We start from the raw sequence: 18289 nt of genomic DNA on the forward strand, positions 1-18289 counted from the left end.
TATGTTGGTTCTATATCCAAAATGTATATCCTAAATCCATCTGTGGTGGTTTCAATAAAAGTGGCCATCCTAGGCCCATAGGGAGTGGTGCTATGTGTGATCCGACATGGATCCTGGCATACCAGTGAGACAACACAAAGGACCCAAGGCCAGGAAGGCTGCTTCCTGTCTTCACAGAAACCTCTCCAGGAGACTGGACCCTCCCCTACAGGCTCATAGACAGGTGAGTTAGATTCTGCTAAGCAATGCAGGTTGCTCCCTCACCCCGGTTGCCCTTGAATACATAAACATATTCTAATTGGCTAAAAAGCTATAGATAAGCTTATGTGATAAACAATAAAGTTAGATCTGTACTCTGATGCTGGTTTCCAGAGTCTGACTCCTGGCATCTTTGTGGGCTCTGTCTCCACTTTCTTCCCACTTCCCAGTACCTGTTCCTACACAGCCAGGCCCAGTACTGCTATCTCTTCTTGCTGCCTGTAGATCCAGATGCAGAACTCTCAGCTGCCTCTCCAGCTCCGTGTCTGTGTGCTGCCATGCTTCCCATCTTGACCAAAATGGGCTAAACTTCTGAAGTGTAAGCCAGTCCTAATTAAATATTGCCCTGTATAAGAGTTGCCATGGTCATGGTGTCTCTTCACAGCAATAGAAGCATGGTAACAAAAGTTGTTACCATGGACCGGGGTATTGCTGTAATAGGCTGAACTATGTTTTTATTTGGAGGACTAGGAAACACTTTGGGACTTTGGGCTAGAAAAGTGATTGGAGATTTTAAGTGGGGCTTAATGGGCTATCCTACTACGAACATGGAAGACAGTGGTATGGTACTGAGGGTGATTTGAACTGTTGGGGTCTAGTTCAAAAGATTTCAGAGGAGAATACTATTAGTATATGTCCTTGAGATTGTTCTTGTGATATTTTATAAAAAAATGTGGCTGCATTTTGCTTATGTCTGCAAAGTCTACCTGAGGCTAAACTAAAGAGTTTTGGGTTGTGTTAGCAGAGATTTCAAAATAGCCTAGTCCTATGTGTATCTGCGCTTTTAGTGGCCCATAATACGCAGACCTATAGTGAAAAGGAGAAAATACAAGGAAAAAATAAAAAATGTACAGTTTGAGGAGAAAAGGAGCACCAGGACGTGCACACAGGTTAAAGAGAAGCCTGATGCTGAGTGGGAGAGCAGGAGTGGTGATCTCAGAACAAGACTCCACCCACCCAGCTTATGACTTGTGAAAATGAATTCAAGAAACATGAAAGGGAATTTTTAAAAAGCTTAGAGATGGGTGTGGTAGTACATGCCTTTAATTCCAGCACCTGTGGGGCAGAGGCAGGTGGATTTCAGGTCTATAGAGTGAGCTCCAGGACAGCCAAGTTTAAGCATTGAAGCAAATCATCAAAACCAGAAAACATGTTCTAGCCCCAGCAAGCAGCAGAACTTGGCAGCTTTGGCCACATGGTTCTGGCTTTAGAGTCGAGGGAACAAGAAAAGAGTTATAGAATCTCTCTCTAATAAGGAAAACCATTGAGGCCAGTCCTGTGGCAGGGGTGTCTCTAAATGAAGGCTCAGAAAGACCACTGCATGAAGCTGTGGAGGCAAAGCCTGGATTGCTTTGGAGACCTCAAAATGATAGAGATGCCAGAGCCATGGGCTACCTGCTGAGAAAAGCTGTTAACAAGGAGTATACCCAGCCCATGAGAGAAGTGCATTACAGTCAACAACGCTGAAAGGAACTGGAGATCTGAAGAGGGCTTTGACATCAATCATGGAGATGCAGAGTTTGGAGTTTGCCCCAAACTAGTTTTCAGTCTTGCTTTGGTCCAGTATTTCCTCGCTGGGCTCCCTTTTGGAACAGTCATGTCTATCCTATACCATTTTATGTTGAAAGCATATGATCTGTTTTTTCATTTTGATTTTGCAAGGGACTACAGATAAAAGACTGCATTGAGTCTCAGAAGAGACTTTTGAATCTTGGACTTTTAAACAGTGCTGATACTGTGGTAGACTATGGGAACTTTTGATACTGGACTAAATGCATTTTGCATTATGATATGGCTATAAGCCTATGGGAGCCAGGGAGTGAAAACGTGAAGCTTGAAAGATAATGGCCATCCTAGGCATACAGGAAGTGGCACTATAAGGAGTGGCCTTTTTTTGAGTGGGTATGTCCTTGTTGGAGGAAATGTGTCACTAACAGTGGGCTTGAGGTTTCAAAATCTCACGTGCTGCTACCTCTTCCTGCTGCCTCCAGATCCAAATGCAGAGTTCTCAGCGGCCTCTCCAGCTCCATGTCTGAGTGCTGCCATGCTTCCCACCGTGATCAACATGGGCTAAACCTCTGAAGTGCAGGCCAGTCCCGATAAAATGTTGTCCTATATAGTTGCAGTGATCATGGTGTCTCTTCTCAACAATAGAAATCCTAAGACATCATCCGTTTCTACACACTATATGGATGTGCCTAGACCCAGGTACAACAATCCCCACACCTAGATTACTGCAAGTTTCCTACAGTTCTTCCCCCTCCTTCCCTTGCTTTATAAAAATTATTCTTTACCCTATAATCAGATTAATCACTTTAAAATGTTTAGAGGCTGATCAAAAACACTCCAATGGCTTTCTACTACAATTGGGATAAACTCTGAACTTCCTTAGGTCCTGTATGAGTTGGTGCCTTCTCTTGAAAGATCCGGTACTTCTTTTTCACTCATCAATTAGCTTTACTGCTTATCTTTCTGTTCCTTCCATGGGTGGCTCAGACCTGAAAAACTGTATATCCCTCAGGTTACTATGATGAAAGCCTTATGCCCAGAATGATGGCACTGAGAGGTGCAGGAGCCAGTTGGTAGTAGAACACACGCTTAGCATTCCTAAAACCCTGGAGTCAGTTCCTAGCACCAAAAAATAAACTAAGTCATGATTAATTAACTTTATAGAAGAGGCCCCAGGCTCTTGTCTCTAGCTGCATATGTATCGAAAGATGGCCTAGTCGGCCATCACTGGAAAGAAAGGCCCATTGGACTTGCAAACTTTATATGCCCCAATACAGGGGAATGCCAGGGCCAAAAGAATGGGAATAGGTGGGTAGGGAAGTGGGGGGGGGCGGTATGGGGGACTTTTGGGATAGCATTGGAAATGTAATTGAGGAAAATACGTAATAAAAAAAATAAATAAAATTAAAAAAAAAAGAAGAGGCCCCAGGATTCTCTCATACTTTATACCATGAGGAAACAACAATAAGATATCTATGAACCCGGAAAAGATCCTTCACCAGATGAGATCTTAGAATTCTCAGTTTCCAGAACTGTTAGGATTAAATATCTGTTGCTTACAATCTACCAAGCATACAGTGTGTTGTTATATCAATGCACATGAGCTAAGACGTGTTCCATTTTCAGTCGACTTCACGCCCTCCTCCCACTTTTCCCTACCAGGAACATTCTCTCCTCAGCCTCTTACCTGCCTGACATCTGCTCAACCTCAGTTCTTTGTCTTTTCTCCCTCAATTTCCTTTTTAAAGCAGGTTCTCTCTCAGTCACCCTCCACTCAAGCTACTGCACTTGTCCCTACTTGAAATTATATTATCTGTTTGTTTCCCTGTTTACTGTCTACTTTCTTCTACCGGGATATAAATTCCAAGATGTCTAGGCTGTTGTCTGGTTGCTATGTTTAAAAAAAGTCTACCAGAGTTTCTATATAGAACATTTGTATTTACTCAATGAGTAAATTTTTAGAGTTAATAAAACATTTTTAAAATAATGAAATTTAATTAAACAAAGCAGCCTCTGTGGAGGAATGAAAGTAAATCTGAAGAGGACTAATAAATGAATAAGGATTAAAATCAAAATATAAAATGTAAGCTTTTAATCAGCATAGCTGCGAGAGCCAAAGAGGCAGAATAAAAGTTAAGGAAGACTAAGGCTGTAGAAGGTTCCCTGCCAAAAGCAGGAAAGTATGTTTCCTTCTTTCCAAGAGACCCCTTCCAGAATCAAGCGTGGACTTCATCTCTCAAGAAAATGCTGCGAATAAAAGTCTGCTTAGCCTTAGTCTGAAAACTCAAACCTTAAATCTCCACAATTCAAAAATGTTCTGAGCAACAGCATGAAGCTACAAATGGAAAATTCCATACTTGACCTTGGGAGAATGTCCATAGTCAAAACCCCAGTAGACCAAAAGAGTTACAGAAAATTACCTTCAGGCCATGAATATAAAGTTCATATGAAACATAAATTTTCTGTTTAGATTTGGTCCCATTCGTGGGAAGCATTATGTACATACAATATCCTGAAGTCCCCAAACCCTGAAACAGCAACACTTCTGATCTTAAGCATTCTGAAGAATGATATCTAACATGCATACACAAAGCCAGGAACAGTGAGACAACTTTACTGATCAAGGCACTGTGCCTGAGCCTGATGATCTGCGTTTGATCCCCAAGGACCCATATAGTAAAAGAAGAGAACCAACTCTCACAGGCTCCTCTCATCTCCATATGTGCACTGTGGCAAGCATATACCCTGGCAAGCGGGTGTACAAGCACACATACACATAAATATACACACAAGTTGTCCTTTGACCTCCTCGTGAACACACACACACACACACACACGCACATACACACAAAATTTTTTTATTTTTGTTTTTTTGTTTTTTCTTTTTCTCAAGACAGGGTTTCTCTGTGTAGCCTTGGCTGTCCTGGAATTCACTTTGTAGACCAGGCTGGCCTCGAACTCAGAAATCCGCCTGCCTCTGCCTCCCGAGTGCTGGGATTAAAGGCGTGCGCCACCACACCGGGCACAAAATTTTTTTAAAGAAAAGAATTCCCTAAAATCTGCAGGTAATGAAGCCCTACAGCAGAGAAACAATGAAGACATAAATTAATGTTGACTGGTGGAAGGGCCAAAAGGTGAATAACATGAAGAAATCCAGGTAGTAGGTATACTGTATTCTGACACAAGAATGAGAAAAGGTAAGTGAAATTTTAACTAAGGGGTATAATCTGAGGACCTTCCTATCTACTGGGACTTTAATTTTTCAGTGAAATAGAAGTTAAGATTATATGTTTAAAAAATATCAGCAAAAGGTGGGAAGGGACTAAAGTCATTAAAGTTTAAACTTTTCTTAAGGTAAACAACAACAAAATCTTTCCAGTCGTTCCAATTCAAGCTCCAAGCTCATCTTGTTTCTACAATCCAACCTCTAAAGAAATTACTTATGCCCTCAATGAAGAATGAAACAAGACCTTAGAAACACAAGAAAGGGGTCAGTTGTTCTCTGGAGGCTTTTCTGGACCAAAGGGATTAGTAACTTAAGACTAAGACTAATGGTGTAACTAAAACAAAAGGCACTACCTTTCCAACCGCCTCTCCTCAAAACATGAGATGCATATATTTTAATATCCATAGCCCTGTCCGTTATTTTAAAACCTACTGTCCACTAACAGTAAATCGTGGTATATCTTTTGTATATCTTTACAATGGAACACTAACCAGCAAAGTACCTAGAAGCAACAAGGCTACAATCTCTAAGTGTTGAGCACAGAAGCTGTAGAACACGTGTTACAATTCCCCTTATATAAAGTTCCATAACAAGGCAGACTGTATGCTGTGTGTTCACATAAGAAGATGATAAAACTATTAGGAAAAGCGAGAGAATGCCTAACATTGTCAGTCTGGGCAACAAGCGAAGAGCAAGAGCATGTGGTTCCTGAGAGAACAAATAACACCTGTTCTAATGGCCCCTACTTGTGGGAAACTTTAAAACCAAATTATTTCTAAACAAATAAGGCAGAACCCAGAGACTCTCTCCTTGCCTGGTTATATGCTGGACTACAACAGTGATTCTTCTTTGAAAAATAAGTAAAACCTGTTTTTGAAACTGCCAATAAATAATATCGAGGTTTGGAATTTCAAAGAATATTGATGAATGTAATATTTACCTTATTTCTTTCTCAATAATTAAGACAGAAGAACTTAGTTTACTGTTTAATTAAAATACAACTGGTTTGTTCTTGAAGCACAGTTAAATACGATAACTACAACCTATTCTATTCCGAAATTACTGTGACTTTATTTCCTGAAAGTGAACAAAATGTATTCGAAGTCCTGAAAACAAGAATAAATTTGAAATGACAAAGACCGTAGGACACACAGATTTACAGGGGCTTAAAGAAAACAGCCACTTGTGCAAATTTTTCTTAGTGTCTAAATCGTTGACTGAGAGATATATACAAATACATGTATCCTTATGTACATATATACTGTTTAGGTATCAAGTGCATGACAGACTTGAATAATTTTTTCAAGCAAGACAGCCTACCTTGCCTTTCTTCTATAAAACTATAAAGAGATTATGAGATTTTTTTTTCCATGCAAAATCTCAATTTCTGCCTTCACCTGCCTCCTAGTCTATAAAGAAAAGATTAAGAGAGACTGAGGGGTTCAGGAACAGACAGGCTGAGCTTCCAAATGCCACAGCTTCACCTCACAGTGTCTCTAAGCAAAACAGTCCCCCAACAACCAAGCTGAGGCAGGCAGCGAAGCGGTCACCATAGGAACTGGGCTCAACCATGAACTCCCCTGAAACTAGGGTAAGCTTTGCTCCTGGAACCCATTCCCACCCGGCGGGTCCGCGACGCAGCCGCCTAAGCAGCGATGCCCACCCCGGGCCACCGTCAGGCTCTCCCCACCCTCTTGCAGCCGCCCCGGGGTGGCTCTTCTCTAGCCCAGCGCACCTCCGCGACTCCTCCCTGGAGCTCCGCAGCCCTCCCCCGACCTCCCGGACCGTCGTCCTCCCCGGAGCTCATCCCGGCTACTGAAGGGCCTCCGCCCCAGCGGAACATCCAACCCCACCCCGGCCTCCATCCTCCGCCCCAGTCTCCTCCTTCCCGCCCCTGTCTCCTCCCCAGTCTCCTCCTTCCCGCTCCCTGGACCCCGCCCCGGCGGAGGCGGGCGCTCCGTAGGACGCAGCGGGAAGAGGGCGGGAGCGGTTAGCTCCGGGCTGGCCGACGCCCCGCCCTCACGCTCTGTACCTGAGCGGGGCTCTTCTTCCACCTCCCCGGCGCCTACGCTCCACTTCCGTCCGGCGCGCCCTAGCCCCCGTGCGCACGCGTACCTGTCTCGACACGCCCTCTCGCGGAGACTACGGATCGTGCGCGCGCACCCGAGCGAGCACGCAGCGACGTGGACCGCCGCCGGCCCGCCTCTCAGGGCTCCGACTGGAGGCCTTTTCCTGGCCCATCGGTGCCGCGCAGGCGCACGGCCACGCAGCGCCGAGATGGCCGACCCCTGCGTCCCGTCTCCTAGTAACCATCCTCCAGCCCGCGCAGGCGCGAAGGCTGTTGCCCAGCGCTGAGCCAGTGCTGTGGTCCCAGGAGCCCCTAGGCGTTCTTGGCTGAGGGAAGCGATTACTCCCTAGAGCTGCTCCAGTGCGAAGCAATGGTCGGGAAGCTGTGCTGTGGGAACCTTCAGGTGGGGTGCCCTGTTGCAGCTTACCGGCGGGAGCCGATCTTTCCCGGTGAGCGTGGCACCTGGCCACCAGTCTCACGGGTCAGGATGGACCTCGGAAATGTCAGACCCAGCAATTATCTCCCCTACGCCAGGTTGACATTTCTTCTCTACATGCCAGTCCTCTCTAGCAAGCCTGGCGATGAAAACCAAGAAAGGATATAAAACCTTGTGAGATGTTAAATACTGTATCTGAAGTTTTTAACCCCAGGTTTGGCTCCTCCCAGTGAGCAGATTTGGGCCTTCTTTTCTTATCCGACGTGGTATTTTTGGCTATCCAACTGCGTTAAAATGGCATCTTGAATCTTTTTAAATGGAAAGAAATGAGCACCGCGCTCTGCTACCAGTGTTTCTTTCAGTTTAGCATGAAAGACATTTTGTTTTACTGCTTTTTGAGTGCGTAACCGCTTCTACCCATCTTTAGCCAGAAGCTTTTTTTTAACCCTGTCTGTTTTTACTTATTTTATTAGGATACAAAGTAAACAGGTTTCCTTGTGGCATTTGCGTTCAGAATTTGTTTCTGTTGTTCCTCCTGCGCCTTTTCTCCCCCCCCCCCTCTTTTGCGGGTTCACTCCAGTGGTCCCTGTCTACTTCCCTGTCATAGTGTTCTGTTATCCCCAAACCACTCTTTTCCCCCCTCACCTTGCAGTTTCATGAAGTTTCATATACACACCCGTATATACCCCCTACTTAATACGTTTAAAGCTAGAATCCGCACGCAAAAAAGAACATAATGGCGTTTGACTTCGTGAGTGTGGGTTATCTCATTTCAAATAATTTCCAATTTTTTTCTGCAGATTTTGTGACTTGGTTTTCCATTATAGTTGAGTAAAGTTTCATCGTATATGTATAATGTTTCCACTATTGATTCATCTGTTCCGGTCTAGGCTGGATCCATTTCCTGGCTATTGTGAATAATGCAGCAATAAACATGAATGTTCAAGTGTCCCTGTGGTAGTGTATGAAGACCTCTGGGCGTGTCAGAAGCAGTAACACTGAGTCATAGGTAGCTCTGTTTTTTGTGTTTTTGAGAAGTCTTCACACTGAGTTCGTGTCAATTTGCATGCCCTCCAGCACTGTAAAGGGGCTCATCACATCCTTGCCAGCACTTGTAATTTGTTTTCATGATGATGGCTATTCTGATTTGGAGTGAGGGAGAACCCTAATTTGCATTTCCCTGATGGCTAATGCTGTTCAGCACTTTTCAGAACATTTACTGGTCATACATGTTTCTTCTTTTGAGAATAGCCCATTTCATTAGCTCGTTTATTGGCTGTCATTTTTACCCGGGGGTCTTTGTAAATTTTAGCTTTAAATTTTTTGATTACTTTATGTGTACTATAGGTTTGTCCTGTAAAAAACACCCTTAGTTGGATTTAACCTTAGCCACAATTCTTCATCTGAAAACTGTTCTATGTGCTAGGCTTTGTGGTACATATTTGTAATGAGAGGGCTTGGGAGGTAGAAGCAGGGGGATCAGGAATTCAAACCAGTATCATCTCCAGTGAGTTCAAGGTCAGCCTGAACTCCATGCACTGGGCTACATGAGATCCAGTGTCAAAAAAAAGAAAGAAAGGAAGAAACAGAAAGGAAAGGATAGGGGAGGAGAGGAGAGAGGAGGGAAAGGAAAAAGGAAAGGAAAGGAAAGGAAAGGAAAGGAAAGGAAAGGAAAGGAAAGGAAAGGGAAGGGAAGGAAAAGGAAGGAAATAGGGAAAGCAATCAAGCAAGCTTGGGGCTGGAAAGTGGTTAAGAGCACTGGCTGCTGCTCTTCTACAGAACCCAGATTCAAGTCCCAGCATCCATAAGGTGACTCACAACCCTCTAATTCCAGTTCCAAAGGATCTGCTGCCCTCTTCTAGTCTCCACAGGCACTACATGCACACAGTGCACACATACATGCAGGCAGAACATTCATACACATAAAATAAAAATACGTTTCAATAAAAATTAGAATTGTATTTTTTATTGCCGAAAGTTTGATATTTTAAAAAACCTTCCATTATAAAGCATATTGTGTCTACGCTGGGCAGTGATAGTGCAAGCCTTTAATCCCAGTACTCAGGAGGCAGAGGCAGGTGGATCTCTATGCGTCCAAGGTCAGCCTGGTCTGCAGAACAAGTTCCTGGACGGGCTAAGGCTACACAGAAAAACCCTGAATGTATGTATGTATGTATGTATATATGTGTGTATGTGTGTATGTATAGATAGATAAGTTTGTGTGTGTGTGTGTGTGTGTGTATATATAGAGAGAGAGAGACATACTTCTCTATATACTGTACTTTGCCATTATCTTGGGAATATGTAAATTAGCTAAAATAACTATGTCTGTCAAGTACTTTGATGTACTGCACTTCCATTTGGGGAGTTTGCTGTGGGGGCCCTCTACCTTCCTCCCTGTTCTGAGAGAGCTCTGCTGACGGCTCTGTAGGAAAGAACCATAAGTCACCTGCCTTCAGAAGCACTCCAGACCATGAGTCTTTTCTGGCGGGCTGCCTTCAATTCAGAGTTAGGAAGTAGTTCCTTCCAATTCGAATAGTTCCTCTTGTGGTAACTATCATTTTATAATGATATCTTGTATGAAAAAAGCTAAACCTATATCTGTTGTCGAGATATCACATAGTATTGTCCCAAGTGATGATGGATGTAATGAAGACTTCTTTGTATCTGGATAGGTGGGGACTTGTAACCATTTATACAATACAGGGGTTTCTGTTATTGTGTGTTTGCTTGGTTCGATGCTGGGGAGTGAATGGAAGGCATGGGACGTGCTAAACCTGCAACTCTACCACTGAGTTCCACCTCGTGTTTTGAACATGTTCTTGTATGCTAATATTTAATAACTATATCTATTTCTCATTGCACTATCTCCTTAATATAAACTAAAGGATAGAGAAAAAGGCATCTCAGGATGGGAGAGGAGCAATATTTTATAAAGCAGGCCAATGCTAAAGAAATGAATCTTGAGCTTAGTATTAAGAAGATAGCTAAATAGAATGTACTTCTTTTTATCCTTCACAAAACATAATTCCCTTTTTTCTCTTTTTATTTTTAATTTTATATATGTATAAGTGTTTTGAATGTGTGTGTGTGTGTTTGCCCTATGGGGCTGTCTTGTGCCCATGGAAGACAGAAGAGGACTTTAGATGCCCTCAGACTGGTTACAGTTGTGCACTGCCATATGGGTTAATTGACCTGAGGCAAGAAGACACATTCTGAATGCAGGTGACATCATTCTATGGGCCAGGGTTCCAGACGGAATGAAAAGACTGTAAGAGAGGTGTGAGCATTCATTCGTTGCTTTCTGCTTCCTGACCACTAATGCAATGAGACCAGCTGCCTCCTGCTGCGTGGTACCTAATACCCTCAAACTGTAATCCCCAGGAAAGAGGTTCTTCTGAATCAGGTTCCGTCCGCCAGATATTTTGTCAAAGCATCGAGTGATGCAACAAAGTCACCTAATCCAGAGTCATTCTTGGTGCTGGGGATATGGCAAAACAGCCACTGCCTTCTGTGGAGAAGACACAGTTAATCAACGGTTATACAATACGAGCTGTGGCGTGCTGTGAAAAGGAAAGCAAAACAGCAGCTATCACATCACGTCTGTGCGATTTTAACGGCTGCAACTAGGAAGGCTTCTCTGGAGGTGGCATAACTTCAGTTAAGTGGTTATCCAGACAGCTAATGGCAGTCGTGGTCCCAACGAAGCAGAGCAGGATATAGTGAGGGGCAGACATGAGTGAGATGTGATCAAGAAAAGGAGGCGGGTAGATGCATTGAGGTTTCCCAGAGGGATGAGAGAACTCAGTACTGGAGTTTTAGATAGATTGAGTTTTCAACAATGAGATGGCGCTCAGTTTTTAATTTGGATGCTCTTAAGTCCTGCTCTCTATTACATCATATTGTGTAAAACTGTGGTGGTGGGTTTTTTTCCCCCAAGACTAATTTGTCCTGAAAGACTCCATTTTATAGGCAACTTTGACTCCTTTAGGGAGTTGACTGCATTTGAGTGAGCATATGATCTATACCATCTTTCTTGCACCCCCGGAAGCACAGACTAAGAAATGACTTATTCCTGGGAGTAGGCAGGGAGCCAGCCACCCTATAGACATATCAAGGTGAACTGGTTTGATAAGAGCACACAGCTGATTTGAAATTATATCAGAGGACTGTAAGGTGGGCCCAGCAGATAAGACACATGCCACCAAGCCTGATCAATTTGAGTTTGATCCTCAGAACCTATCTGATAGAAAGATAGAGCCAACTCCTACATGTTGCCCTCTGACCTCCATAGCATACACATGTAAAAAAATAAATAAAAACATAATGAAACACAGGAAAACTGTGCCTGAGAATGTATTAGATACATAGGCCATGGAAATCGGACCCCACAGACGGCAGAAACTATGACTGTAATACCGATCGACGGCCCCACTAACCATCCGGTATGGGACTGTGGGAGAACTCGACAACTCCCAGCTCTCCCAGGGGCTTCTGCTCTGCCTTGTCCCAGCTTGTTAACACAGGCTACTCAAATTACCATCTGCCTGGCTGTTTGCTTACCTAGATCTGCATCTATCTGTCCACCTATTTGTTCTTATGGACCAGGTCCTGCCCTTTCACCTCTGCAGCTAGACTCAATTTGCAGCTCAACTCTGACCCCGTAGCCTGACTCTGTAGCAGCAGCCACATCCCTTTCCAAAAACTTAAGCTGGCTTTGTATCTGACAGCTCCTTTGCCTTTTTGTCAGTTTCTAGCTTTGGACTCTCAGGTCTCTTTGAAATGACTTAAAACGCCTTGTTTCTTTAACCCTTTGTAGTCATTCTATGTACTGGCTATTCCTGGTTGTCAACTTAACTATATCTGGAATGAACTACAATCCAGAATTGGAAGGCTCACCTGTGATCCAGATTATGAGGCTGGGAGATATCTGCTTCTGACCTGGATCTTGGCATGGAGATCTTGAGGCAAAGTGGTTACGAGTCCCAGGAGACTAAGGCAAGGAGATCTCTTGAGTTCAAGGTCAGCCTGGGACAAAACAAGTCCCAGATCCAGGTGTGGTGATACATACCTTTAATCTGGGCCACACCTCATGCTGGAGACCTACATAAGGACATTGGAAGAAGGAAGCTTCACTCTTCTTTGCCTGCTTGTGTTTACTTGCCAACACAACTGTTTGAATCTACTAGCCTTGTGGGACTGAGCAGCTACTAGATCCTTGGACTTCCCATTCACAGCTGATCGTTGTTAGGGAGTTGGACTACAGACTGTAAGTCATCATAATAGATTTCCTTACTATAGAGAGACATCCATAAGTTCTCTGACTCTAGAGAACCCTAATACATTTTGTAACATACATACATACATACATACATACATACAAATTGATTTGCTGTATAATGTGTGTTATCTCAGCCTTAATATGGTGATTAATATTTAAATGAAAGAAGCCCATGCTAATGCCTTTAATCCCAGCACTTGGAAGACAGAGGCAGAAAGATCTCTGTGAGGCCAGTCTGGTCCACATAGCAAGTTCCAGGCAAGCCTGCCTTACAGGGTGAGACCCTAACTCACACACAAGTAGAAGTTTTAAGAAGAGCAGACAGAGCCAAGCATGGTGGAGCACACTTTTAATTTCAGCAGTCCAGAAGCAGAGGCAGGTGGATCTCTGTGCATTCAAGGCCAGCCTGGTCTATAAAATGAGTTCCAGAACAGCCAAGGCTATACAGAGAAACCCTGTCTTGGGGGTTGGGGGCGGAGGGAGGAGACAGAATAAAATGCAGGAAAGGAGAATCGCCATCACCAGAGGACTATAAAGAAGGTTTTGAGTGTTATTGGACATTCCAGTGGAGAAGCTGAAGAAGTAGAAAAAGAGGGTAACTGGTCCAAGGACAGACAGCTTAGAGCAGACAGTGGAGAATGAAGGAAGGTCATTGAAGGAAATTAAAACAAAAAAACAGAACAACAACAACAGAAAAAACCTGTCCCTTTTCAGATTTCAAAGAATACAATTTAGAAGCAGACTACTAATTTAGGAGCCCTACTAAGGGCAACACAATGTGGGGCTATTTTGATAACTAGCAAAATTCCTACAATGACGAAAGGAAAACTATCCCTTCCCACTCTCATAATACCATCCAGCTGAAGACTGATCTCATCAAAGTTGCAGTAACAGACAGGAGTCCTGTCTGTGGTGCAGCTAATTTATATACCCTGGATTAACTCTGTTCATTTACTGCATTAACAGTACCAGGAGGCAAGGCTGGAGAGGCTTCCATTCTAACTGAAGGAGGAGAGACTGGTTTCTGTGGAAGAGCGAGGAATGACCACAAATTCTTGGGGCTCTGCTCATCAAGAAGTGGGTCCTGATCTCATTCCTTAACTCTAGTCTGGCTTTGTTGTTCCCGAGGCCATAGGAATGTGGTTGAAGCGCTTCCAAGTGCCTTGAATCGAACAGCCCCAGCAGCTAGACAGCACCTGCCTGAGTGTGAACAGACCATTTTGGACCACACAGTTTAGCCAACTCTTGCTGAAAGAAACCAGCGTAGGAATCACCCAGCTCGTCTTTACATATTTTGGTAAGTGGACTTTGTCCTTTCCATGAATCTAGTTTTAAATGTATTGGCCTGAAGGAAATAACCTTAAAAATACTTGCTTCTATTTCAGGCTTGGCCATGACCTCCTGGGGGTGTGGCTTATCCAGGGGGCGAGCTTTACGGGGGCGTGGCCTCTTGAGGGCGGGTCTCTTGGGCGGGGCTAGGGAGGACTCCCCAGCAACTGCGTCTGGTGGGCTGAGCGTTCTGGGTTCCACGTGGGTTGATTTGAGCTTTAATTTGCAGAAAAAGCTGCTGCGGGCGCGACCGGAAGTGGCAGGTGAGTGAAGCCGGAAGCAGATGGAGTGAATTCTTTGCGGGTTGTAGAGGCACACGCTGAGCAGGAGTGGGTGCTGCAGAGAGCACGCGTGCGTCCCATGGGCCCCTCCTGTTGGTTCTGAAAGCTCTGCAGATCACGCCTGGTGCTCCGGACGCCGTAATTTCATTATTGGGAACAGTTGATTTCTAATACGGCGGAGGGTAAACTAAACAAGACATTCAATGCTAGTCGCGTGCCTGCTCGCGAAGAGTAAAGCTTGCTTAAGTTCGTAATCACTTCCAGGTTTGGATCGCGTTGTTAGGAGGGTAGCAAATAGTTTTGGTAAGGCCTTGTGAGGAAAGTAGGCCTGTAGTTTGGTCTTGCTTTGCACGCTGTCAGGGAGAAGCATGTGTTGGCAGTTGCAGAAGTGTCTCCCAGAACATGGAAGTAAGAGCCTCCTGAGGAAATAATTATAACACCAGCAATGAAGATGAAAGCAAAGAGCTGTGGGTGGATTGCTCGGCGGTACAGTTCAAACCTAGACTGAGTGAGTTCCATCCCTTGCTCAGCTAAAGCTGTTAAAATAGAGTGTAGTTGGGTGTATCAACCACATCCTAGCCCAGGCGCCTACATTAGGAATAGGTGGCCAACACAAAACAAACTCCACGGGCTTTTTTTTTTTTTTTTTTTTTCCTATTTTGGTCTTGTCTCGTTGATCTTTTACTTATTTTGACTTTAGTTTTCATAGGTTTTGGTTTTTTAAAGAAAGAACATAAAGTTGGGTGGATAGGGAGGTGGTGGGATCTGAAAAATCGGGGAGGGGAAGGAAGGTGATCAAAATACATTGTATAAAAAGTTTTTCAATTAAAAAAGTAAAATATGGGTGTGGGTCGCTATACAAAGTAACACTGTAGAAGCAGAATTCTACCAGGCTTTCAAAAGCTAGATTGTTTCATTTAGTCTGTCAGCTACAGTCTGTCTCAGAGGGTATGTCAGGCCTTCAACCCAGAGGCAGAGGCAAATAGATCTCTGTGAGCTCAAGGTCAGCCTGGTTTACAGGGGTAGTTTCAGGAGAGCCAGGGCTACACATACATCCTGTCTGGGGGTGGGGAGATTGTGTTCTGATAACTAAAATAATTTGTGATACATAATAATCATTTAGTTTAACTCCTTAAAATGACTCACGTGTAACTATTTTAATAGTCCTATTTAAACATGACTCACAGATTTACAGTCTTCTCTATTCTGGCAATGTGTCTTCCTTCCATGTGACTCTTATCACCTTTATGTAGTTCACTGATGAATCCCAACTGTCAAGGACAAAGCATGCCTTATAGTTAATGCAGAGTTTGTCAGCATTTGGCTGGTCAATTGTGGACCATAGTTAATGTATCAAGGTAAACTCCAGTTTGACATATCTTTTAGGAATCCTTGTACACTTGAAAGAAGACATGTTAAACTGTCAAAAAAAAAATGGATTAGAAGAGAAGACCTTGAAATCACAATTATTTAGGTTCATCTCATGTGCTCTTGAATTCAGTTAAAGGCAACTGGATCAGATAGAGATTAAACTACTGGTCTAAAGCTATTCAGTGAGTTGCAAAGCAAGCATTAAAATGTAAAAGCAACTATTTTACCTGAACCTCTATAATAAGTGTGACTATCGTCACCTTAGGAGAGGATGTCACAAGGTCTTTTTCAAATCCCAACTTCAATGGACACATTCTAGTCTATTAGTATCCAAGACATCATGACACCTAATTCTTGATGTTTCTCCCTTGGATCACCCAGGAAGAGGACCTTTGGCCAGTGAGCCCAGAAAACCACTAAGCTTCAGGTTGAGTAAGAGAAATATATAGTGGAGAGTGAGAGAAGAGGACTCTTGGACATTGACCTCTGACCTGTGCATGCACAAATGTGTGCTCACACACAAACACATACACAGAGACACAGACAAAAATAAATTTAATAAGTGAAAGCCAGAATGGCAGTGTATGTCTATATTCTAGTTGAAGCTAGGGCAAAAGGACTATTTGAACTCAGGGATTCAAGGTCAGATGGGTAACATAGTAAAGTCTCATCTCAGGGGGGCAGAAAATGATTGAAATAGCAGTACCATTACACATTCAGGGGGAAATGTGTGTGTGTAAATGTATATACATAAGAACAGAAGCAATAAAGGTTATTTATACTAAAATGTTAATTAACTATCTCCAGGTAGTAGAGTTCTGGATTCTTTCTTTCTTTTTTTTTTTTTTTTTTTTTTGCTAATCTATTTTTTTCTCAATGAAAATATATTATGAATTCAAACTAATTTATTTGGCTTTGCTGTATATTACTTAATGTGTTTACTCCATATCATTGATTTCAGTTTAGTTGAAATTATCTAAAGTTTATCTTCATTGCTTTCCATTGGTCACTCTATTAAAGAGCCACCAAAGACTAAGGGTAAAGATGAAAAGAAGGTCTGGACCCTTTGATAAGTTTTGTATAATTACCAAATAGCCAAAGAATATAATTTGATTTTCTTTTTTTTTTATTGAATTAATTTATCTTGTCTTGTTTTTTAAAAGCATGCTAATTCCACTTTCAATGAAGAATTGCTTCCGATTACTTTGTCAGCACAAGGTCCCAGCAGCTGGCTTTAAAAGCCCACCCACACATGGGCTCATTTTACAGTCGATCTCCAATGATGTGTATGAAAATCTGGCTATAGAAGACTGGATCCATGACAACATACATCTAGAAGGCAAGCCGATTCTTTTCCTTTGGAGAAATTCTCCTTCTGTCGTCATCGGCAGGCATCAGAATCCGTGGCAGGAATGTAACCTCCATCTGATGAGACAGGAAGGAGTCAGACTGGCTCGGAGGAAGAGTGGAGGAGGAGCCGTGTACCACGACATGGGTAACATCAACCTCACCTTCTTTACCACCAAAACCAAGTATGACAGAATGGAAAATCTGAAACTAATCGTGAGAGCGCTGAATGCTGTCCATCCCCAGCTAGATGTGCAGCCTACCAAAAAGTTTGACCTGTTACTCGATGGGCAGTTTAAAATCTCAGGAACCGCATCAAAGATCGGCCGGACTGCCGCGTACCACCACTGCACCTTGCTATGCAGCACCAACCGGACAGCTCTATCTTCCTCGCTGAAGAGCCCGTACTGCGGGATAAAGAGCAACGCCACTCCCAGCATCCCATCTGCTGTCAAAAACCTTCTGGAAAGAGATTCTACGCTGACCTGTGAAGTTCTGATGAGTGCTGTGGCTGCAGAGTACGCGGCGCATCATCAAATTGATGATCACGTCAACCTAATAAACCCTGCAGATGAGACGATGTTCCCTGGAATAAACAGCAAAGTCAAGGAACTGCAAAGTTGGGAGTGGGTATACGGCAGGACTCCCAAGTTTACGGTGGACACCACGTTTCATGTGCCGTATGAGCAGGCGCATTTGGAAATCCAAGTGTTCATGGGTGTAAAGAACGGACGAATCGAAACCTGCGATATTAAGGCACCCGATCACTGGCTGCCGCTGGAAATAGGTGACAAATTAAACTCAAGTTTCATTGGCAGCAAATTCTGCCCCGTTGAAACCACCCTGCTAACGAATGTATTACTGAGAACATGTCCAGGCGACCATCACTTACACAGTAAATGGTACATTCTGTGTGAAAAAATCAGGGGGATAATGTGAGCCTAACAACTGTCTACACTGGCAGTTTCGGTGAGAAAAAAAAAAACTTTAAACTACAATTTGGTTTATATCTTAAAAGAAATAGGGGTGTCAGTTTGAACCTGTGTTGGTCTTGAGGTGGCCTGTCCCTAATTTCAACTCCTCAGCTTTTGTCAGACTTTGATTGATAATCTGTCAAGGGTTTTGGCACTTTCAGGGCCTCATCCTCTTCCATTTCTCCTCTCATTAAACTTCAGAGAAGAAA

General features: G+C 43.4%; 2 protein-coding genes across 8 annotated transcripts in view; one reads left to right on the forward strand and one right to left on the reverse strand.

Annotated features, from left to right (window-relative positions):
• Window positions 1-7301, reverse strand: part of Tsga10 (testis specific 10) — a 98794-nt gene extending 91493 nt beyond the window's left edge. For 2 of the 3 annotated variants that reach the window (XM_021170040.2, XM_029481930.1), the window contains exon 1: window positions 7026-7094. The gene's annotated coding sequence lies outside the window, so the exon portion shown is untranslated. The other variant, XM_021170082.1, reaches the window with a different exon arrangement.
• A 6458-nt stretch (window positions 7302-13759) lies between these two features.
• On the forward strand, window positions 13760-18289 carry Lipt1 (lipoyltransferase 1). Of its 5 annotated transcripts, XM_029478983.1 has the most exons (3): window positions 13760-14075; window positions 14337-14370; window positions 16923-18289. In XM_029478983.1, exon 3 carries the CDS (start codon window positions 16924-16926, stop codon window positions 18043-18045), a length of 1122 nt encoding a protein of 373 aa, XP_029334843.1. In that variant the 5' UTR covers window positions 13760-14075; window positions 14337-14370; window position 16923; the 3' UTR covers window positions 18046-18289. The 5 variants fall into 5 exon arrangements, with proteins under 5 accessions (XP_029334843.1, XP_029334853.1, XP_021022346.1 ...); XM_029478993.1 differs by lacking the exon at window positions 14337-14370; XM_021166687.1 differs by lacking the exon at window positions 13760-14075 and having other exon boundaries at window positions 14250-14370.

Source organism: Mus caroli, chromosome 1, assembly GCF_900094665.2.
Source record: "Mus caroli chromosome 1, CAROLI_EIJ_v1.1, whole genome shotgun sequence".
Taxonomy (NCBI): domain Eukaryota; kingdom Metazoa; phylum Chordata; class Mammalia; order Rodentia; family Muridae; genus Mus; species Mus caroli.